Source organism: Ahaetulla prasina, chromosome 1 (genome assembly GCF_028640845.1).
Source record: "Ahaetulla prasina isolate Xishuangbanna chromosome 1, ASM2864084v1, whole genome shotgun sequence".
Lineage (NCBI taxonomy): Eukaryota > Metazoa > Chordata > Lepidosauria > Squamata > Colubridae > Ahaetulla > Ahaetulla prasina.
The window spans coordinates 220664891-220688977 of NC_080539.1; the positions used below are offsets into that span (position 1 = coordinate 220664891).

Genomic DNA, 24087 nt, shown 5'->3' on the forward strand with positions numbered 1-24087 from the left:
TCAGAGGGAATCTTTGGTTTTTAGGCAATCAGTTACTACGAAGCTGCTCTGAAAACTGGACAGCAGAACATCCTCTGTTATGACTTGGCTGAGCTACTGTTACAGTTGAGCCAGCATGACAAAGCAGAAAAAGTTCTTCGGCAAGCCTTAGATCACGAACCTGGTAAGGCCTTCTCCCGTTTGCTTCAGATTTGTATACGTGGGATAAGCAAACATTGCCAGGACTTATTTAAGCGTTTTAAATTTGACTAGTCAGCTTGCTTGAATTGCATATTTTATGTAAGCACTTTATAGTTATCAGCTAAATAGATTATTAAAAAAAAAAACTTTCAGCAGATGTTAGAAAAGAGAAGCATTGTGGTCTGATATATAGCTAGTTTTTCTTCTCCAACCTGGGAAGCCTCTGGAAGGACCGTTCATGGAACAGATCCTTCTGTTTTGCAGAAATAATAACTGAGGGGATTTTGACAATTTCCTCTGCCATGCCACCTCAGTCATCCCATTTTCAATCAAATCAAATTAAATGAGCTATTTAGGGCTCCCAACTCTTGCCTAAGTTTCCTTGGTACCCATATTTTCATTGTAAGGCCCCCTCTGTAGTGTGCATGTCTCTCAATTCCATCTTTTTGTATTCCAACAGTCAATGATTTGTCTTCTCTGATGGACGATATCCGTTACCTGGTTCTTCTTGCAAAGATTTACAGCAAAATGGAGAGAACTGAGGATGCTGTTTTTTCATTGCAACAAGTAAAGAAACCCCTTAATCAGCTAAAGCATATATAATTGAAATGACCTTGGGGGTTTTTTCTAATGATGATCTGAATTTGTGTTTTTCTTTCTTTCTGTTTCAAACTGTAATGTATTCTGTGCTTTGAGGGTGGCCTAAAGAGGATGAATTTTCAGTTTCTTTCCTCTGCCTCTTTTATGGAGCAGTCTTAAGGAGGATTTTTACTTACAGTAATTAAAAAAAGCCCTTTTATAAATGTGTGAAGACTCTCAGTGGTTTACTGTAGTTTTTTAATGCTCCACTAAAATTGGATGGAAAATTGGACCACTCGTTTTTCAATATATCGCGGTGAAGAATCTTGAGGTGATTGGAAGGGTGGGTTGCTGATGGAAATGCAGATTGTACATAGAAGGTGTCAATCAATACACTATTGTCTCTTTAGGTTTTTGGGGTGGGGAATGGGAGTCAGAAGAGAGATGCTTGGGAGACTTGGATGAGTAGAATCTGGGTTTCCCAAGTGCCATTTCAGTGTTGACTCATTACAGCAACCTTGTGGACTGTTCTACTGCATGTCACTTTGCCCTCGTGTGAGAGGTAAGACTCAGCAGCAAATGCCCTTTGCATGCCTTAGGTTCAAAGATCCATCCCTGGCATGTGGAGGAGAAGCTTAGAAAGGTCCTGTTGTGGCTCCAGCCCCCCTCCCCGGGCCTGGCCCCCTGCTAGAGAGTGACTCAGAGAGTGAGGGGGAAGGGCCATCAGGGCTCCCTTCTGCAGGGCCGACTTCCCTGGCTCAGCTCCAGGAGCCAGAGGCAGGCCAGGTGGAAGAGATGATGAGGCCTCTGTCTCCTGTATCTCCCCTCGCCCAGGAAACGCTTCCAGACCCAGCTGAGGACAATCAGTCCTGGTTTTTTTTTATTTTTTTTATTTGCATTTATATCCCGCCCTTCTCCGAAGACTCAGGGTGGCTTACACTATGTTAAGCAATAGTCTTCATCCATTTGTATATTATATACAAAGTCAACTTATTGCCCCCAACAATCTGGGTCCTCATTTTACCTACCTTATAAAGGATGGAAGGCTGAGTCAACCTTGGGCCTGGTGGGACTTGAACCTGCAGTAATTGCAAGCAGCTGTGTTAATAACAGACTGTCTTAGCAGTCTGAGCCACCAGAGGCCCTTGTTAGATCCCAGGTTTCATAGGCAAGAGAGGCGGGAACAACAGAAGCTGGGGTGGGGCAGGCTTAGAAAGTGCTGAGTCATGGAGCCACACCCCACAGGGTATAAAAGCAGGAGGGGCTGCTATACTACTTCGTGACGAACAAATCAAACTGCCTAGAGAGAACTTGAGCCGAAGTGCTGTTTATTCCTGACTTCCTAGTTGACACGCCGGCATCAAGAAAGATAACAGAAAAACCTTGGCAGACGCTCAGTGGGTTGCTGCCAGAGCTGATAGCTGCCGTGGACTCAATTGCTGGCTAATTGAGCCATTTCTAATGCCTCCTGGACTGCGGTGGGGGGACAGAACAGGTCCCTTCTTGAAACCTTTGAGAGCAGTACAAAGTCACAGACAGCACTAGACTAACTTAATACAACTGCTGGTCTCAAATGTATCAAAACACAAAGGAGCACAATCTTAAGTTACAGAAACCTTCAGAGCTCTTCAGAATTCTCTCCCAATGTGCATATTCATGATCTCTTACTGAAAAGCTGGTGAGGTGTTTTGGTTTTTTTTTTGGCTTTTCCATCAGGCTCGGGAGATGCAAGCCAAAGTATTGAAGCGGATTCAGATTGAGCAGCCGGATGCTGTTCCTTTGCAGAAGCAACTGGCAGCCGAAATTTGTGCAGAGATAGCAAAGCATTCGGCAACCCAGCGGAACTACGAGAAAGCCATTACATTTTACAAAGAAGCTCTTGCGCATTGTGAGACCAACAACAAGGTCAGCTGAGCTCCAAGCTGAGGCACTTTTTCCTCAGGTTTGGTTGAAAAAGGCTTGGAGGTGGTCGTATTCGGAGAAATAGTAAGGTGCTGTCTTTGATTCTCAGGTGATGCTGGAACTTGCCCGTTTATATCTTGCGTTGGATGAAGTGGATGCATGCCAGTACCAATGTGCTGCCTTGCTAAAAAATGATCGAGACAATGCAGCAGCCACTACGGTGAGTTAGAATGATTTCTTGGTTGGTTTGTTTTTAATGAATGTGTAAACTTTTGTTGCATGGTTGCCAACACAGCGTCTAATCTGCATTCAGACATCTTCACAGTGACAGACAACCGATACAAATAGTAGTCAAAGTGGAATCTAAGAGTTTTAAAATCATTTTAAAATGTAGCGCCACTGTCTTTTCCAGGCCTGTCCCACAATATTCTGTACTGTGTTTCCCTGAAAAGGAGCCCTATCCCGAAAATAAGCCCTAGTTTGATTTTACATGTGCACCCAATATAAGCCATATCCCCAAAAATAAGCCCTAGTTAAGACCCCTTCCACTCCATTGCACCTGGTTGCACAAGGTTGGGTGAGGTATATAGGTAAAAATCAAACTAGGGCGGGGATGGGGTGTGGAGCTGCCCCACATGCCCCACCCCCGCTTACTTTACGACAATTACAGCTAGGCCTCCCATGCTCTGACACCTGTCTTGCCTTGCCGGCCTGCTTCTTCTTCTGCAGCCACAGCTCGTGTGCATCGCCCCTGGCCTCCATGTCGCCATTAGAAGCCTTCAGGAAAGGCCTCTGATGGTGAAATGGAGTCCAGAGGGGGCACCGCATACATCAATCCGGAGCTTGTTTCTCGCCTGCAGAGGTCTTTCCTGAAGGCCTCTGATGGCGAAATGGACACTGGGGGGCGCCACAAGCAGTCCCAGAAGAAGTGGGCCAGCAGCAGCCACACAGGTTTCTACTGGGCAGGGCTGTCGATGCCTCCACCACCATGAGGTGAGACAGTAGAAAAGACATCCCCCAAAAATAAGACCTAATGTCTCTTTTGGAGGCAAAAAAAAAAGACTAGGTTGGAATTTGTCTTTTGGTCAATGGAAATGAAAACATGGATCATGAGGTATACAGAAGAATATGTGAGAGTATTTTGAAAAGAAAAAGGGTTAAAACAGTCAGAAGGTAGGATGTGTAATTGGACGAGGAAAGCTGGCAATTCAAAGCTGGCGCTGAAAATGTTACAAACATTTTAACAAATAAGATATATGAAAACTTAATATACAATTAGCTAGCAGATAATCTTAGTAACTAACCATTAGCCTTATTAACATCCTTTCTTCCATCAAGTGATCTGTCAGCATGTAGACATGTATCCTTTCTACCTGTCCAATAATCAAGTAATTGGTGGTTTGCAGGAACATGAAGGGAACGTTTTGTTTGTGTATGATGTATGCGGTGCCCCCTCTGGACTCCATTTCACCATCAGAGGCCTTTCCTGAAGGCGACATGGAGGCCAGGGGCGATGCACGCGAGCTGTGGCTGCAGAAGAAGAAGCGGACCGGCAAGGCAAGACAGGTGTCAGAGCATGGGAGGCCTAGCTGTAATTGTCGTAAATGCAACTATAATAGCAGTAGCACTTGTAGATGTGTATACCACTTCATACTGCTTTACAGCCTTCTCTAAGTGGTTTACAGAGTCAGCATATTGCCTGCACACACACCCGCCCCCAACAATCTGGGTCCTCATTTTACCAACCTCGGAAGGATGGAAGGCTTGAGCTGTCAGGATCGAATTCCTGGCAGTAGGCAGAGTCAGCCTGCAATACTGCATTCTAACCAGTATTGCAGGCTGACTCTGCCTATTTATAATGCCTACTCCATAGTATTAACTACAGTAGACAGAAAGTTGTCTCTATTCTGTACAGCAGCTATTGGAAACCTGTGGCCTCTAGAGATTTTCAATCTATAAGAAGGGGCAGATTTTTTTTTTTTAATTTGCATTTATATCCTGCCCTTCTCCGAAGACTCAGGGCGGCTTACACTATGTCAAGCAATAGTCTTCATCCATTTGTATATTATATACAAAGTCAACTTATTGCCCCCAACAGTCTGGGTCCTCATTTTACCTACTTTATAAACAGGATGGAAGGCTGAGTCAACCTTGAGCCTAGTGGGACTTGAACCTGCAGTAATTGCAAGCAGCTGCTGTTAATAACAGACTGTCTTAGCAGTCTGAGCCACCAGAGGCCCCTTTAGATCCCAGATTCCCTCCCCCAATCCTGAAACCCTAAGAAAAGGGCCTTCAATTGAAAGTTGAAACAATTCCCTCTCTCCTTAAGACGTTACAATAAATTTCTATGTTGATTCTCAGTCATGCGGGTCTTGGTTGTCCCAAAAGTGCTTTTTCAAAAGGCAACTGGTTTTTGTTTTTCCTTGAAAATGTTTTGCTTCTCATCCAGGACGCTTCTTCAGTTCTGAAGAAGCTAAAATACATGTAAGTTGCATTTTGAGAAATGGAAGTTATTTTAAAGCTTGGTTTCTGTTTGGGAGGCAAGAGTAATGTTTTCTTCGGCACTGCTTTTCAAAAAGTACCTGAGTGATCTCTCCATGCCCGCTCTTCCCAGAAGGGCTGAGAGAATAAGCAGAGCTAAGAGGTCATCTAGAGCTGTTGGTGAAGGACAGGAAGACAGCCCTGGTATGCAGTTTAGGGGTTTCCCTGTACTCGTGGCTGATGCTAAAAGAGCAGATGGCAGCTATGTCTTCAGAGGGCCTTTCCACACCTCCAGTTTATGCATCGGTTGTGCCCATTCCTGGATCCAGAGGATTTGTTCAGTCACTCATGCCCTCATAACCTCTTGCCTGGCTTATTGTAATGTGCTCTACAGGGGGCTGTCCTTCAACTGGTGCAAAATGTGGCTGCGCAGGTCGTGAATGGCGCCAGGTATTTGACACATGTAATACAACTACTGCACGAGCTGCATTGGTTGCCAGTACGTTTCTCGGTGCAATTCATGATGTCACCTTTAAAATCTTTCATGGCCTGGGACTGAGTTATCTGAGGTACTCTCTTCTTAGTTGTTCTATCCATGCAAGTTGGTCCAGCAGGTTGGACAACAGACATGTTACAGGTCCCATCAACCAAGGTATGTCATCTGGCAGGGGCTAGGAGACAGGCTTTCTCTTTCATAGCCCCTGCCTTCTGGAATATTCTCCTTTCAGAGATCAGGATGACCCTGACCCTGCTTGTCTTTTGTAAGGCCATGAATTTATTTATTTATTTATTTATTTAAATTTTAAACCGCCCTTCTCCCGAAGGACTCAGGGCGGTGTACAGCCAAAGATAAAAACAATAAAATATACAAAGTTAAAATATCAATTTAAAATACATATTCAATAATGGCCGAATTAAAACCGTCAATTGACCCAACCTAAAATAGCCCATATAAAATTTCAAAGAATTAAAATTTAAAATTTAAAAAATTTAAAAATCAGGCCAGTTCCGCTTGGATAAATAAGTAGGGGCCGGAATAGCTCAGGCTGTTACGAAGCCTGTTATTAGAACACAGTAGCCTGCAATTACTGCAGGTTCAAGCCCGGCCCAAGGTTGACTCAGCCTTCCATCCTTTATAAGGTAGGTAAAATGAGGACCCAGATTATTGGGGGGGCAATAAGTTGACTTTGTAAAAAATATACAAATAGAATGAGACTATTGCCTTACACACTGTAAGCCGCCCTGAGTCTTCGGAGAAGGGCGGGATATAAATGTAAACCAAAAAAAAAAAAAAGTAAGTTTTTAATTCCCGGCGAAAGGTCCGAAGGTCAGATATTTGGCGCAAACCGGGGGGAAGTTCGTTCCAGAGGGTAGGTGCTCCAACAGAGAAGGCCCTTCCCCTGGGGGCCGCCAGCCGGCATTGCTTGGCGGACGGCACCCTGAGAAGACCCTCTCTGTGAGAGTGTACGGGTCGATGGGAGGCATAAGGTAACAGCGGGCAGTCCCGAAAGTACCCGGGCCCTAAGCCATGGAGCGCTTTGAAGGTAGTAACCAGAACCTTGAACCTATGAAGAGCTGGTTAGGTGCTTTGGCTGGGGACCCTGAGAGTGTTAAGGACCCCATTTTTTGGCTATATGTCAGTAGTTTTACTCAGCAGCCGTACATATTAAACAGATCTTAAACAGTTTAACAGAGTTGGAAGGGACCGTATAGGCCCCTACTCAGCAGAAGACCCTACACCATTTCTAACAGATGGCAGTCTGGTCTCTTCTTGAAAGCTTCCAGGGATGAGGCTCCCACAACTTCCAAAGACAAGTTGTTCCATTGGTTGATTGTTCTCACTGTTAGAAAATCTCTCCTTGGTCAGTTTCCATCCATTATTCCTTGTTTGGCCTTCAGGTAGTTTGGAAAACAGCTTGACCCCTTCCTCTCTGTGGCAGCCCCTGAGATATTGGAACACTGCTATCATGTCTCTTCTGGTCCTTCTCTTCACTAAACTAGCCATGCCCAGTTCCTGTAACCGTTCTTCATGTGTTTTAGTCTCCAGTCCCCTAATCATCCTGGTTGCTCTTCTCTGCACTTTTGCTAGAGTCTCAACATCTTTTTATAGTGTGGTGACCAAAACTGGATGCAGTACTCTAGGTACTTATTTATTCTGTATTGTTTTAATCGTTTTATGATGTAAGCCTCCCAGGGTCGTTTATTGAGATGAACAGTTATAGAAATGAAATTAATTAAATAAACCAAATTAATTAAATAAAATAAATGAAAGATGAAACTTCCCTCCATTGCTATGAGATTTTCAAATAGATTCCATTTATATAATTGCTGGGTGTTGTGGTGTCATTTTTAATGGGATTCATTGATGGAAAAAGAATGCTAATCTTCTTTCCTCTGGCAATGCAGCATTGGCCTCATTTAAATTAGATCCTCCGTCAAAGTGAGTAATTTACTTTCCCTTAAACATTTATGGTATGCCCCTAGCATTTGCCTAGGTGAAATACCTGGCCCAATTGGACTGTTATTCACTATTGCCAAAGGCTGGTATTTGCCAGATTAGTTCAGTGTAGAGCAGGCCATGCGCTACTTTCTGATTGGTGAGCCTGGCCGCTTTAATCCTTGTAGATGATGGCTGACCTCATGTTCAAGAAACAGGACTACGAGCAGGCTGTGTTTCATTTCCAGCAGCTTTTGGATCGCCATCCCGGTGAGTATTGAAGCCTTTTGTTGTTCTTTTCTTATAAGCCTTGTTCAAAATCAAACAAATCTTCAGAAAGGGCTGAAGGAGCCAATTCTTTTCCACAAATGATTAGAAATGAAATATTCCACAGAAGTGTAATAAGGACAATGTACCGTGTTCCAAGATCAGATGAGAAAAAGTTTTCTAAACCATGAAGGACTTTTATTTTTTAAAAAAGTAGATGAATAGAGAATATATTGACATAATTTGCAGAGCTAAATTATACAACAATTCTGTTTTTCCTTGCTTCCGTGACCTTTATTGTTTAAACTTTAAAACATCTGTATTTGCTTTACCCCAGGAAAACAGAATTTCAGTCAGAATAGGAAGTAGGCTATGTATTACTCAAACATTAGGGTCAATTTAACAAAGAACATTCAGACACTTTGCAAGCTGACACAATTGTAGCAATCGCTTTCACAGTCTGCATGAGAGGTGTCAGATATTTGGCTGAATCAAGGGTGCTCCCAGCAAGAGTTTCTAGGGGCAGGGGACAAGAAGATGGGAGAAAAGAGACTATATTTTGCGACTTTTTTAAGGAAATATCTTTTTCCCGTTGGTAGCAGGCAATCTGGACTTCCATGAATTCTTGAAGTCCTTAAATGTGGTTAGGATAAGAAGCTAAAAGATGTGTTCTGAGAAATATATATATTTTTTAAAAATAAGAATGTTCATATTCTTAAAAAAAGAGAGAGAGAGAGATACATTGAATATTTGTAGATTGGAAATGATGATGTGGGTATTGTTCGATACTTAAGGAGCATTCTGCAAACATCCGGAGCCTTATTCAAGAGTTCCTGTAGTACAAAGGAACAGAGGACAGATGAATAACATAGTGGCTATAATTCTGTTGTTTTCAGCTATCAGAATTCTTAGATGCATAGGCCAGCCTTAGCTATTGTCTCATCTTCTCCCCCCACCTGCCCTTCCCCTTCATCAAAATTAAAGAAGTGTGAATGTGATGGGGGAGGCAAGGTGTCAAACTCGTGGCGTCACATTGACATCAGGTGATGTTTCGCGGCGTTTTCCCCATTCATGGAGTTGGGTTGGCGTAGCCTGAGAGTGATGCATCAGGCCCGCGGGCCACCAGTTTCATATCCCTGCAAGTTTACAGAGTGAAGAATGTATGACTTGAGTGTTGGCTTTCTTATTAAGTCTCTTTGGTATTATGGTTTGTTCTGTGTGTGTATGTGTGTGTTTGTATATGTATGTTTTTAAAAAATAGACAGTTGCTTTGTGTAACCTGAACATATATTAATAAACAGTTACTCTTCATTATCATATGCTTAGACGATTATACTACACTCTCTCGTTTAATTGATCTGTTAAGAAGAGCTGGAAAATTAGAGGAAGTTCCAAGATTCCTTGCAATGGCTGAGAAACATTCTCCAAGGACAAAACTTGATTCGGGTTTTCATTATTGCAAAGGATTGTATTTGTGGTAGGTATGGCTAGAAAAGTTCTAAAAATAAAAGAAATCTGGAAAAATATTTGCCTTTATGAAATATTAGCCAAGCAAGTTCATTTAGTGTATCTGTATCATATATGCACCATGATTGATTCTTGATGGCCAGCAAAGTAGGGGTTTTTTGCATTTTCCTCTTCTCTACCTCCAGCATCCTTGAGCTACAAGCTGCTATTCCTCCATAACCTCTTGTCTCTTATGTGTTTATGTGGCTCTTTTAGTTTAAACGTAATGTGTTGGATAAACTCAACCACTCTGAATTTATACATACAGTAGCAGACTGTGTCCCTCTATAGTATAATATGAAATAGAGGGACACATCCTGCTACTCTTATTAGGCAAGTAAAAAAGGTTGAAAATATTGCCATGCTTTTGCAGATCAAGGGAGTGATAAACAGTGATGCACTATAATCAAATGCTAATTGGATATATACCATACTTTAATAGAAGATAAGTGTGTAAATGTGAGTGGTTGACCCATATGTTTAAATTTTTATTTGATGATGATTCTTGATGGTAATGACATGATGTGGAAGAGATTACGTTTCTCCTGTAAAGGATTACCTGTCAATCTTAGAATTAGCACTGTTATTCTATTTTCATATTTGAAAGGGAGATTGGATGTCACATGCTTTACATAGATAAGATAATTAATTTGCTAAATGTGATTTAAAAAATGAACTTGGAATTGAGGCAGAATTGAGTCTGTGTGTAAAGATAGCTCCCTTAGCAACAAGTGTAATATTTACTGCATTATGCTTTATAAGTCTGGTGCCTTAGACTATTTCTCATTTAGCTACAAATATATTCTTGTCGTCTCTTACGCTTGAACATGCTACTTTTTAATTTCTGGGAACTAAAAGAGACATTATCCAAAATGGCGTTTAATATTCTCTAATAGATGTATTAGTATTTATTATTATACTATGCCTACTTTCCCTCTGTGAAATCATGATGAAATATGAACTTTGTATCTTCTAAAGATGAAAACACAGTAACTACAATAATGTTTTTTGTCCAGACAGATTCTCAGTCATCCTGGCCATGGTTGTCCCAAAAGGTGCTTTTTTAGGAGGCAAATAGAGGCAAATCCTTCCATTCCCCAATATCCTGTCAGAGATGAAGAAGCTTGAGATGAGAGATGAGAGGCATGAAACATCTTCAAAGAAAAAACAAGAAAGTCCATTTGCCTCCTGGAAAAAAAGCACCTTTGGAATCATGTTTTTTCTTTTCTTTTAAATTCTTTCCACACAAGGTATTAATTTTAATTATTTTGCTAGGTACACTGGTGAACCAAATGATGCCCTTCGACATTTTAACAAAGCAAGAAAGGATAATGACTGGGGACAAAATGCAGTGTATAATATGATTGAAATTTGCTTAAATCCTGACAATGAAACGATTGGAGGTGAGGTATTTGAACATCTGGATGGTGACATAGAGTAAGTGATGGCGACTCCTACTACTTTAAGATGGTATCTTGTTCAATGAATTCAATCATTCATGTTTGGAGGAATCCATCCAGTTTGTTTTTGGGTCCAAACAGTGTAGGATGAAACAGTAAATTTTGTGACAATTCATCCTGTGTATTGTTAGATAACAGTGTTAATAAGAAGTATCTGATGCTGAAAAAAACTTGCTTGCTGGTTTAAATTTTCACATGATGATTTCTACTTCATCCCAGCCTTACACTGGAGACGTCTAAAAGGCTTCGAAGCTTATCTAGCTAATTCAATAAAATGGGAAAATAACTTCTCTAATTGTACAGCTGTTAACTTTTTTTGTCAACGGGTTTTGCTTTGGTTTTTTTTTTCTTTTCTTTTTTCTTTTTCCATGCTCAACAAGAAAGACTGAAATCCATCTTCAGACATTCAAAGAACAAAAAGAAAAAAAAATACGTTATGGAACTAGAGATGCCTGTTGTAGCCTTGCCCTTTTTGACAGTGTGGATTTGCTTTATGGGTGGAATCGTATCTGATGGAGCGTTGACATTAACATCCATAAACCAAATTCTACTTCTGAGACCAATTTTCATTGAACCCTCAAAAGAGGGCTTAAGAGCCAAGGGACCAATACAATATGAGCATTGTGATGTCTTGTTGCCTAAAGAAACACCGCTTCTCTCTATGCATTAAACTGAAAAGTGCTCTTAAATACTTTTTTTGCATTTATATCTTGAATACATGCAAGAATGTCTCTTTCCCGCCTACTGCTAATGCATTCTAAAATATAACCTTGATGTTTTTTCTTGCATCTAGTAGTTCTACAGAAAAGCAAGAATCAGTCCAGCTGGCTGTGAGAACAGCAGAAAAACTCCTAAAAGAATTGAAGCCTCAGACTGCTCAAGGACACGTTCAGCTTGGCATCATGGAAAATTACTGTTTAATGGCAACTAAACAAAAATCAAATGTTGAGCGAGCATTACAGGCCTTTACAGAAATTGTTACTAATGAGGTAAGTTGAAAACATTTGTTCAGTTGAACATCTAGAACAGGGGTGTCAAACTGGCAGATGCGTCACACGCAGGCCACGCCCACCCCAACTCTGCAAATGGGGAAAACGTTGCGAAACGTCACATGATGGCAGCGTGACACAGTGGGTTTGACACCCGTGATCTAGAGTTTAATATAGAAAAGTGCACTTTGTGATGGGAAGTGGATAGAGGGAGTCTAAGAAAATAGGATATAAATCATTCTTGGTCATGTGGCTGCAGGCGTTAGATTCTGGCTTCTAGAGAAATATAGTTATTGATAACCATATTCCTGTTTTTTGCTAGCCTTAGAGCATACATGAAACCACTGGAAGAAAAATATACTGACTGTGCGAAGTTCATCAATGAGATTGAGAAAAAAACAATGATTTGCTAAAATGATTTGAGATGGTTATGCTGGCTGCAGGATTCTGGGAGTTGAAGTCCATACATGTTAAAGTTGCCAAAGTTGAGAAACACCACGATAGGAATCTGTTTTCCTGCACCTGTTTAGGCCTCTTGAGAGCAATGCACATTAATCTTTAGATTGGGACTGAATGTGCATCACAATATTCACTGTTGGCAAAAAATTATTTTTCTGTAGGGGTTTATCTTCTCTGTTCCATCTATTGTTGCAGAAGGATCATGTCCCAGCACTTTTGGGAATGGCTACAGCATACATGATTTTAAAGCAAACCCCAAGAGCCAGAAACCAGTTGAAACGAATTTCAAAAATGAACTGGAATCCCATTGATGCCGAAGAGTTTGAAAAAAGTTGGCTATTGCTTGCAGATATTTACATCCAATCTTCAAAATATGACATGGCGAGTGAATTACTAAAGCGATGCCTTCGTCACAATAGGGTAATTAGCAAACCAGAAACCATTTTAAAACTATTAATTGGTTAATTTATCTCTTGAGATTTGTAATGAGCACTTAAGAGGAAGAGGCTTCAACCCTGGCGATCAATGGGGTGACAGATGTCGCAGCCAGATCGCCCTCACATGTGGATGCTTCGAAATGGCGTGGTTGATGTGTGGAGAGAGGTTAAAGGAATTGAGAGAGTATACACTTTTTTTTCTAAGATATATAATACATATTCTAGAATTGATTATATTTTTCTTTCTAAAGATTTGTTGAATAATGTGGATAAGGTAGATGTGGGAATTTTTAAAGATTCTGATCATGCAGAAGTTATGGTGGACTTAGATTTTAATTTTGAGAAAAAAAGAAGCTATTGGAGATATGACGAGAAATTGTATAAAAATGAAAAGGATAAAAAATGGATACTTAAAAAACTGGAGGAAAGTTGGAGGTTAAATTTGAAATTGTTTGGGATGCGATGAAAGCGGTGTTTAGAGGGGAGAGTATTAAATTATCAAGTAGGAAATATAAAAATTATAAAATTAAAATGGAAAGAGATAAAAATCAGATTAAAGAATTGGAAAATCAATTTTTGCTTACTAAAGAAAAAAAAATTCTTCAGGAGCTTAATATGTTAAGAAATAAAATGATAGAAGAAGATACAGAGTTAGTAAAAGAAATTTGAGATTTTAAATAGGAATTTTTGAATTTAGTAATAGAAATTCTAAATTATTGGCAAAGATGGCGAAAGATAAAAGAGAGAAGAGAGAAATTGGAGTTTTGATAGATGATAGAGGTATAAGATGTTATAAAATTAGAGAAATGTGAAGTGGTTAGAAATTTTTTCAGAATCTATATTCAAAGAAACCAATTAATCGGGAAAATTGCAAAGCTATTTAGAAAAGTATGTGGTGAAAATTGATCAAACATATAAGGAATTGATGGAAGAAGATATAACACAAGATGAGATTAATGGAATAATACAAAAATTAAAATTAGGGAAAGCTCCAGGTGAGGATGGATTACCTGTTGAGTTTTATAAAGAATTTAAAGAATTAATAATACCAAGATTGCAAAAATTATTCAATGGAATATTACATGGTGGGAAGTACCTTCGTCATGGAATAGAACGGTGATATCCTAATTCCTAAACCAGATAAAGAGTTAGAAAGGATTGAGTCCTATCGGCCCATTTCTTTAATTAATCAGGATGCAAAGATATTTACTGCTATTATAAGTAATAGATTAAATAGATTTATAGATAGATATATAAGTTATAATCAAGTAGGTTTTGTGAAGGGTAGATACATGAGTGATATTGTTAGAAGAGTATTAAATATTATAGATGTAGCTGAATATAATGGTGATAAAATTGGTATAGTATCATTGGATATTTTAAAGCTTTTGATTCTGTACAATGGGAAACAATTAAAGTAATTGTGGAGGCTTTAGGCTTTGGTAATAAGTTTATACATGTTATTTCAAAATTGTACCAAAAGAGCAGTGCAAGAGTGAAGGTGAATGGAATATTAACTGAAGAGATAAAATTAGAAGCTGGTACGAGACAAGGATGTCCCTGTCCCCAACATTATTTTTATTGGCTATGGAAATATTGACAAAATGATAGAAAAGATGAAGAATTAGAAGGATATAAGGGTATAAGATAAATTTGTATGGATGATACTTTAATTATTTTGAAAAATGTAGAGAAAGATTTGAAAAGATATATAAGCATTTGATAGAATTTGAAGAAATGACAGGATTGAAAGTAAATTGGTCAAAGTCAGAATTATTGATGGATAGTAATGGTAATGAGTCTGAGAATATGCAAGAGCAATTTGGGATAAGGATTAAAACACATTGAAATATTTGGGTATAGTGCTTTCACTTAAGGTTAAAGAATTGAAAAAACTTAATTATGATGTGGTGATTAACGAAATTGAGAAGAAGATAGATAAATATAAAATTTTAAAGTTGTCTTGGTTTGGTAGAATTGCAATGTGTAAGATGATGTTGCTGCCCAAGTTCAACTTTTTATTCGAGATGCTACCACTAAATTTGACAGAGAAAGATATTGAAGGATATCAGAAAAAACTGGATAAATTTTGCAATGGTGGCAAAAGACCCAGATTAGTGAAGAAAATGTGGTATCAAAATCAAAAGGAAGGTGGATTAGGAATCCCCAAATTATTTAATTATTACTGTGCGTATGGTATCCGGATAGTGGTAAAAATACTTAAAGGTGAAGATAATTATTGGAGAGATTTAGAGTTAAGGGATATAGAAATTTGGATCAAGGTGGTTTTAGATAAAGCAAATTTAAAATGTGTAAGTAGAAGTTATTGGTTAAAGGGATTAAGTAAAAATGTGGAACAAATTTGTTAAAATTTTAATTCCGGATATAATCTTTTTGGGGGAGACAACTGGAATTTGGCCAATTAAAAATAATATAAAACGTAATGAAGTGATTAAAGAGGAAAATATAGAAATTATTAGAGATTGGATAAAAGTTATGGGAAATGAAAGGAGGAATAAAGAAATTATTGAAAAAATAGGGTTAAGTTGGTTTGAAAAATACAGATAGAAAATGGACAAAAAACTAAAGGAAAATTATTCGATAAATAGATGTGAAACTGAATTTGAATATTTAGTATCTCGGATTATGAAAGATGAAATTGGGCTAAAGGGACTCGTTAGTAGGGTTTATAAGATTATAAATTCTGATGAAAAATTACAAAGAGTGATGAGGACAAATTGGGAAAAAGATCTTAATATTGAAATACCAGAATCAGATTGGAATGTGAATTGGAAGAGTAGAATTATGAGAACTTTATCTATAAGGATTAAAGAGCACAATTATAAAGTTGTTTGGAAATGGTATTTGACTCCAGTAAGATTGTCACAAATGGATAAAAAACTAGTAAAAATGTTGGAGATGTGAGATGGAATTGGGGACTTATGAACATATGTGGTATAATTGTGATAAGGTTAAAAAGTTTTGGCAACAATTGGAGAAAATGATATTTGAAATGATGGGGAAAGTAATAACATTGAGAGTGGAAACTATATTATTGTTGGTAATTAAGGAAATAGAATTAACAAAATATGAAAAAGAATTGATTAGAATTATGATTATAATAGGTAGAATTATAATAGCTAGATATTGGAAACTAGATGTGATTTTTAGAATAGAAGAGTGGAATTCTGAAATGTGGAAATTAGCTTTAAATGATAAAATGACATGTGATATTAAAATTAGAAGTGGTGTGTATAAAGAAGATATTTTCTGGAAGACTTGGAAACCATTTGTGGACTTTGCGCTTGGAACATTGGACGCTTCAGTACCTGTACCTCGAGAACGTGGATTTTGGCAATCATGAGGATATATCCGAAGACCCAAATCTTCCTTTTATGTATAGCACAAGGGTGTAATAATGTATTTTTTTTTGTTTGTTTGTTGTAAAAAAAGTAATAAAAAAAAATTAAAAAAAAAAAAATAAGAGGAAGAGGCTTATGGTTACAACTATAGCTCATAATAGGTTTCCTTGCAGTCCTTGGCGGTTCAAGCAATTCTTCTAAGTTATTTCCTTAAAGATAATCTTCAATTTACAATGGTTCATTTAATGACCTTTCAAAGTTACATCATTGAAAAAAGTGTCTTATGATCACTTTTCACATTTACAACTGTTGCAACATCCCTATGGACATGTGATCCAAATTTAGATGCTTGGCAACTGACTCATACTTATGACAGTTGCAATGTCTCAGGGTCATGTTATCACTTTTTGTGACCTTCTGACAAGCAAAGTTAATGGGGAAGCCAGATTCACTTAACAAACATGTTACTAACTTAATAACAGCAGTGAGTCACTTAACAACTGTGACAAAACAGGTTGCAAAATGGAGCAAAACTCAGTTAAACAAATGTATCACTTAGCAACAGAAATTTTGGGCTCAATTCAGGTTGTAAATTGAGGACTACATGTATTAGCAGACAAAGGAAAGTTCTGGTTTAGCCTAACACACAATACATTTTAGAAAAAAACCCAGAACTAGCTTACACTTTTAATAATGGGATTCTAACTTTAGGAATAATTGGTGTTGTTTTTTTTTTTTTAGTCCTGTTGCAAAGCTTATGAATATATGGGATACATTATGGAAAAAGAGCAAGCTTACAGAGATGCAGCTATAAACTATGAGATGGCGTGGAAATATGGGAACCAAACCAATCCAGCCATTGGTAGGTCTATTCTTGGGATCTGCTTTTTGTGGTCTTCCAATGATTATTGCCAGCCATGGCAAAATATTTATGAAATCTTGCAAAGTTTGGAAATGGGAAACATGCACCTACTATCAGGTCAGATTATATGTTATCCTGTTCTTTGCCAGATCATTTTTCACCTGCTCTGATACCTAGCATTAAAATATTAGGGAATTGGTATTAGAACACCTATTGTAAATTATGATCTCAGCCTCAGGTTCAACAAAGTGTGCATGATTTGTTCTTTAAACGTTTCTGTTTTATCAAGATCTGTGTTCAATGTAATACTTTTAATTGGAAAATATATTCTTTCAAATAGTAGAAATCTATGTGAATGTCTCTAAAATTAATCAGATGTATTAACAACCCCATTAGAAGATGACAGTGCTGTCATCCAAGTAGATGCTACATATGTTTGCTTGGAAATCTACTTTTGAGCAGATATATAGCACTGTGCTGCAGGCTAACAAATTGTTTGGTTTTATCAAGAGGCAGCCCTGTGGTTAAATTAGCAAAACAGAACATAAAAACAGTAATTCAGAAAAAAATGTCATTCCTCCTTTGTGTAAGTATGATTCATGTATTTATTGCAGTGTAATATCACATGGAAATAACATTCTGTATGTAATAGAAAATTGCTAGTTTTTTTCTAAAATTGGTCTCTTTTAAAGAATATTTGAAAAGCCAGTAATGCAATTAATGGAGACTACATTTTCATCCTGGAATATCATACTTTTCAGAAGAGCTTTTTGAGCCATGGTGGCTCAGTGGTTAGAATGCACTATTGCATGCTAATTATGCTGATTGCTGATTGCCAGCAGTTCGAATGTCATCTGCTCAGGGTTGACTCAACTTCCATCCTTCTGAGGTTGGTAAAATGAGGACCCAGATTGTTGGGGGCAATCTACTGACTCTGTAAACCACTTAGAGAGAACTGGAAAGCACTGTGAAGCGGTATATGTCTAAGTGCTATTGCTATTTTTGCGTGCACTCTGTCTCTTTCTCACACATATACACTGTACACACAACTTGTAATAGGCATTCATAGACAGGCATGTGTCTAGATGGAAAAGTACATACTTGAATACATCACCTCTTGGATTTCTAGAGAAGACCTCTGCATTTTTCAAACTGATGAGGTTAAGTGCTATGTATGATAGCTGATTTTATGCTATTGGAGATTGTTGGCAGCAGAGAGCAGTGTGGTTCTAAGAACGCTCAGGTTGGCTAAGGTAGAATTTAGTGGAAGGGAAGCTACTTAATTTCCTTGTGGATAGAAACAAACATGTTTTCAAGGACAGCAAGCTCTCCTCTCATCCCTTCAAAAGTTCTTAAAACTGAGAGGAGAAAAATGCTACCAGCTTCAACATTTGTAGAATTTTGGGGGTTCAGCTCTCTCTCGTTTACTCTAGTCCTCTGTGATACCTGTAGGGCCTTAGGAGAAAACTCACTTGAATTTGGGAGATGAGTGTAGCTTTCTGTATTCAACTCTTAAATCCACAAACTCTTTTCCTCTGCCTGGCCTTGGAGCTCAAATCCATGTTGTTACAACACATTCTTCATTCCATGAAGCCACTGAGGAATGCTGCATACTTACTACTGAAATGTAATTGACTCCAGAGTGAACTCCATAAAAAGAATGTGTACTGAGTCTGTCCAAGCCCAAGCTCCATAGAGCCGGCTTGTTATCATTTACGATATAGCTCAGCACTTTCTAACCTGAGCAAAGTTAATATAAACATACCTAATTGTGCTAAATCCAAAGGTTTCCTCAGTTCCATAGGACCTGTTGAGGATTATTTCATGCACAGTACAAGAACGTGGGTGAAAGTTTATACCTCTCTAGAACCACAGGGGCAATGTTTCTGTGAATAAGGTGCCCCTTCTACAGTGCTGCAAGACATGCTTTGATTTGACCAATCATTTCCAAATACAAGAGCCAATCAGATAAATTTTATGTTCATTCTTTTAAAGGACATTAACCCTATACTTACACTTCAGGTGACCAAAATTTTTTACCAAATTACACAACTGTGCAAAATTTTTAGTTTTATTGCCCCATTTTTCCCCTTTCCTAATTGTTGTATTAAATTGTTCCTTCTTTTGCTGTAATTTTATTATTGTTAAATTGTAAAAAGCTGGTCAAGACCGTAATACAGATATTTGATTTGATATTTCATGCAGATGAGCCTAGGAAATTGATTGGGATGTTCTTTTCAAATCATGTGCTTCTGAGCTGAAATGAAGGTGTTGTAGTAAGCAACTATGAAATTAACTTTTTGCAATTAGAAAATGTGAATGAAAGGAGATGGGTGGTTGGAAATTAAAAGAAAAACTTTTCTATGGTTTGTCCTTTCTTTTCCTGTTTGGTATTGTTAAGGATTTTGAGCTTGAGGGATAAGGGTAAAATTTGACGGAGATGAAAATTCTGTATAACAGACCAATAGGTTATCTTCTCATTTTAAAAACTTCCATTTCTACCATAATTTAAACTGGAGAGAAAAGCATGCCCATGTCATCCTAATTCTTTATTTTTATTTCTTTAAAAATATTCCTTTGCAAAATCTGTATCATTCTGCTTTTATAGGTTTCAAGCTAGCTTTTAATTATCTGAAAGCCAAGAGACATATTGATGCTATCACTATTTGTCATAAGGTAAAGTATACTGACTATCTGATAACGAAAGGTGTGTGTATGTGTTGCATGTTAAGAATCAGAATAAAGCAAACGTATAAACCGATGGCGGAGCAAATTTAGACAATATAGTTACATGTTTTAAAGTTAACTTGTAGCTTGAAAAGCAGTCTCAAAGTTTTTTTTTTATTCAACAGGTTTTAGAAGCACATCCAAATTACCCGAAGATAAAAAAAGAAATACTTGATAAAGCACGTGCCTGTTTAAGGACTTGAGCGTTGTTGAATGCATTTTATGTTAATTTGGAAGATAAAAGGAGCTTTAAAGTCATCTGTAAAATTGAAGATGCTGCACACCCAACTAGTTCCCAGTGAAAACCAGCAAAGACTACTTGTAGATTTATTTTAAAAACAGGCTGCTTTAGTATTTAGGGTTCAGTAAAAACAAAAGATCATTGGTGTCTCACTTTCCTCCTGTAGATACTGGCTGCAATCCAGATAAACTGAGTAAAAAGAAACAACATGCACAGCTGGAACTTTCTTTGAAGATCGCTCTGTGGCAGAGAAATCTGTAGAGAGAACTTCCAGCTGTGTCTATTGCTCTTTCTGCATTGTAGAGGTGATTTATTTGGAGTGTAATCAATGTTTTGAAACAGGGTCTACTCTGAATCCCCAGGAATACCAGGAAAGGGAGAAATAAAGTACTATACTACAATGTTATATTTGTATCTCTCTAATTTTAACTTTTGTTTTTGTAAGCTGTCATTCTTCTTTGCTGGAAACCTTAAGCAATAACCTAATTCTTGTTTAAATTTATTTTACTATAGCAATACGACTTCAGTTTTGCATGTTTGTGTGCAATATTGCATATAAATATGCAACAGTATGAAGAATATGATATAAAATGAAAGATCTCTGTTCCATGCTTTTCCTGAGGATTTTTTTTCCATGTTAACAGCTGTATTTTCTGTTGTCCTTCCACAATATTCAGTCTCTCCATCTTTTGGAAAGTGAATCAAACTAAGAAATAAAGCCTTTTCTAAAATTATCATGGAGTTCTTAAACTTAAGGACATATTTGAACTTCAGTTGCCTACATTTAAGCCCAACATTTAAATCAAAAACAAGGATTAACATCCAAATTATTATCTATAGCTTTGAGTCTATATACCCTGTTTCCCCCAAAATAAGACATCCCCTGATAATAAGCCCAATCGGGCTTTTGAGCGCATGGCGATAAGGCCATGCGCTTATTTCAGGGTTCAAAAAGCTATCGAGGTGTTGTCCCGGTGTCTGGAGGCCGTACGGGTCTGGATGGGGAGAAACAGGCTCAAGCTCAATCCCTCCAAGACGGAGTGGCTGTGGATGCCGGCATCCCGGTACAGTCAGCTGCAGCCGCGGCTGACTGTTGGGGGCGAGTCATTGGCCCCAATGGAGAGGGTGCGCAATTTGGGCGTTCTCCTGGATGGACGGCTGTCTTTTGAAGACCATTTGACGGCCGTCTCCAGGAGAGCCTTTTACCAGGTTCGCCTGGTTCGCCAGTTGCGCCCCTTTCTAGACTGGGATGCCTTGTGCACGGTCACTCATGCTCTCGTAACATCTCGGCTGGACTACTGCAATGCTCTCTACATGGGGCTCCCCTTGAGGAGCACCCGGAGACTCCAGGTAGTTCAGAATGCAGCTGCGCGGGTGATAGAGGGAGCCCCTCGTGGCTCCCATGTAACACCTCTCCTGCGCAGACTGCACTGGCTGCCTGTGGTTTTCCGGGTGCGCTTCAAGGTTTTGGTAATGATCTTCAAAGTGCTCCATGGCATAGGGCCGGGTTAATTACGGGACCGTCTGCTGCCACCGAATGCCTCCCACCGACCCGTGCGCTCTCACAGAGAGGGACTCCTCAGGGTGCCGTCGGCCAGGCAGTGCCGACTGGCGACGCCCAGGGGAAGGGCCTTTTCGGTGGGGGCTCCCACCCTCTGGAACGAGCTTCCCCCAGGACTTCGTCAACTTCCTGACCTTCGGACCTTCCGCCGCGAGCTTAAGACACATCTATTCATTTGCGCAGGACTGGACTAGGGTTTTAAATTTTTAAATGACTAAATTTTAGCTTTGGTTTTAAATTGGGTTTTATTATTTATATCTTATTTTAAATATTTGGCCTTTATAATAAGTTTTTTAGATGAATGTTTTATTTTGTATATTTGTGTGTTTTTATATGGCTGTACACCACCCTGAGTCCTTAGGGAGATAGGGCGGTATAGAAATACGAATAAATAAATAAATAAATAAATAAATAAATAAATAAATAAATAAATAAATAAATAAAATAAGACAGGGTCTTATTTTCGGGGAAACACAGTAGTACTATCTTTTTATTATCACTTCTGGTAAAGATACAAGTGGCTCTCATACTTGCTCTTAATTGATTCTTTGGGCTATTGTGACAAGAAACTATCAAGTGATGTATTGCCTACCTAGATTTAGAATTTCCAGAAAAGATTATTTCTGAGAAATTTTGGTTTTACTGATCCAATGAATGCCTATGCTATTTTGAATTGATTATAATCTAAATAGGTATATGCAGCACACAAACCATTTTTGTTGCTCTGTCTCAAAAACATGTTCACATAATCTGCTTTCTTCCAACCATTTGCTAAATCAGCTGGAGGTAGATAATTTTTTAAAAGGAATGGATAGCCCCTTGGCCAGGCATTTTTCCCAGTGTTTTATTACTTTTTTTGTGGAAAATCTGGCTGGGGTAAGATTGCTTTTTTAAAAAAAGTAGTGTACATTGCAATGTTCCCTTTTGCCACATTTGGATTTTTTTAAAGGCTTACATATTAAAATCATTTATAGCCAGTAGTGTTTAGTGTAAAATTTTGGGAAAATGCATCAAACGGGATGCATGTGACAAATCCATGAAAACTTTTAGCTATATTGTTTTCTTGTTGCCCCAACACAGCTGAGTGCATTCATTAGCTTTACTAGGTTCAACAATTAGGATCTTGTGTGGTAGCTGGAAGTTTAAATATTCTTTCAAGGGAGGGGGGCACTAGCCCTGACATAGTTATTACTCTTCAGTTCTGTCTGTGATTCTATAAAACAGGCCTGTCAAATTGGCGGGCCATGGGCCAGATGCATCAATTGCAGGCTACACCCACCCCGGCTCCACAAAGATAAAAAACCATCGCAATACATCATATGAGATGTTCAAGTTTGACAGCCCTGTTATAAAAGGTGGTATGTAGGTGAGCTACCTGAAGTAGGGAGGGGGAGTGCAAAGCAGAAAGTTCCACTGTTATTTCTTTTATGGTCATGGTTTAAACCAATCTTGTATGGTATTAATACAAGAGAAACAGCGGAATTAAAATTTTATGCTTGGTACTTATATCTGCATCATCCAACTCTAAGGCACTGTATAAAATATTTATATAATTTTCTCATTGGTATCTATGAAGTTTGAAAATTATCAATCAGTGTTACAGGTTATTATTTTGGAAAAGTAAGTGAATGTTTATTGTATATTATTATATAAAAACAGATTCTCAAACCTATTTTTACTTATTGCAGAAGTGTGGGTTCTGTGATTAGGTCCTGCAACTTCCTGGTATCCTTAAATCCGATTTCAGTTTTCAAACAGTGATGTTAAGGTTTCATCCCTGTGATTGAGTGTTGGTTCTTTTTTCTGTGTCATATCCACATCCTGTTGTTGCACTAATTGTTGCTATACAGTACACCAACAGTCTTTATTTAGTTCTGCTGGTTTTGCTTTTTTAAAAACTCTTCCTTTTATGTAAACTATATGTAGAGATGGATTTTTCCAAGAAAAGAAGTGACTTTTTTACTTTAGCTTTAAACTCTCCCTCCATTTTTTTAGAATGTTATCTTTAACCACTACAGGACAAGATTTGTGCCCACAGTCATCTATACACGCTTAATTTTGTTTCAGTTGCCCCTGAACTGAAATCTAGTTATTTATGGCATAACCAGTTCTGTACAATATTTTGCTCATTACTGTTACAATAGGCATTTTTAAGTGGATTGGAATTTGTAATTGCCAGAAACTTCCTATAGAAGAGTTAAGGGTATATTGTACAATAAAGCTACCAAAGAATAACTTGCCAGATCAAAATAGTCTAAGCTTATTCTAGTTAGTAGGTGGGATCCTTCTTATTCCCATAGCAAATAATCCAACCACCACTAAAAAGGGGTGACTATTTTTAGAAAGAAAAGTAGGAACAATATTCCAGAACTGTACAAGGATACTGCTAATAAAACTCTGGTCTTCTGATATTGCACTGGATAAAAGTAACATTGCTTTATAATTCATAAAAGTAGATAGAATGTTTAGATTTCCACGAGAATACCAACGTCTCCTGCATCTTTCACATTGAGCTAAATTGCGGCATGGCTGGCTTCTCAGTTCCTCTATCATTTAACTCCTGTCCTTTTCTTCGGCCACCCTAAATGTAAACAGGAAGGAAGAACAGTTTAACAGCTAATAAAGCCAAGGTTTATT

The 24087-nt window shown here is 38.2% G+C and overlaps 1 protein-coding gene across 4 annotated transcripts in view; it reads left to right on the forward strand.

The window, feature by feature from the left end:
• TTC21B (tetratricopeptide repeat domain 21B) overlaps positions 1-22417 on the forward strand; it is a 53703-nt gene extending 31286 nt beyond the window's left edge. For 3 of the 4 annotated variants that reach the window (XM_058191371.1, XM_058191388.1, XM_058191397.1), the window contains 12 exons: positions 25-163; positions 641-747; positions 2476-2664; positions 2771-2881; positions 7768-7849; positions 9173-9323; positions 10628-10789; positions 11606-11801; positions 12456-12680; positions 16801-16921; positions 19530-19597; positions 19774-22417. In XM_058191371.1, coding sequence (XP_058047354.1) covers positions 25-163; positions 641-747; positions 2476-2664; positions 2771-2881; positions 7768-7849; positions 9173-9323; positions 10628-10789; positions 11606-11801; positions 12456-12680; positions 16801-16921; positions 19530-19597; positions 19774-19851 — 1629 coding nt within the window. In that variant the 3' untranslated portion in view covers positions 19852-22417. The remainder of the gene's footprint in view (positions 1-24; positions 164-640; positions 748-2475; positions 2665-2770; positions 2882-7767; positions 7850-9172; positions 9324-10627; positions 10790-11605; positions 11802-12455; positions 12681-16800; positions 16922-19529; positions 19598-19773) is intronic. The other variant, XM_058191379.1, reaches the window with a different exon arrangement.
• The last annotated feature ends 1670 nt before the right edge of the window (positions 22418-24087 follow it).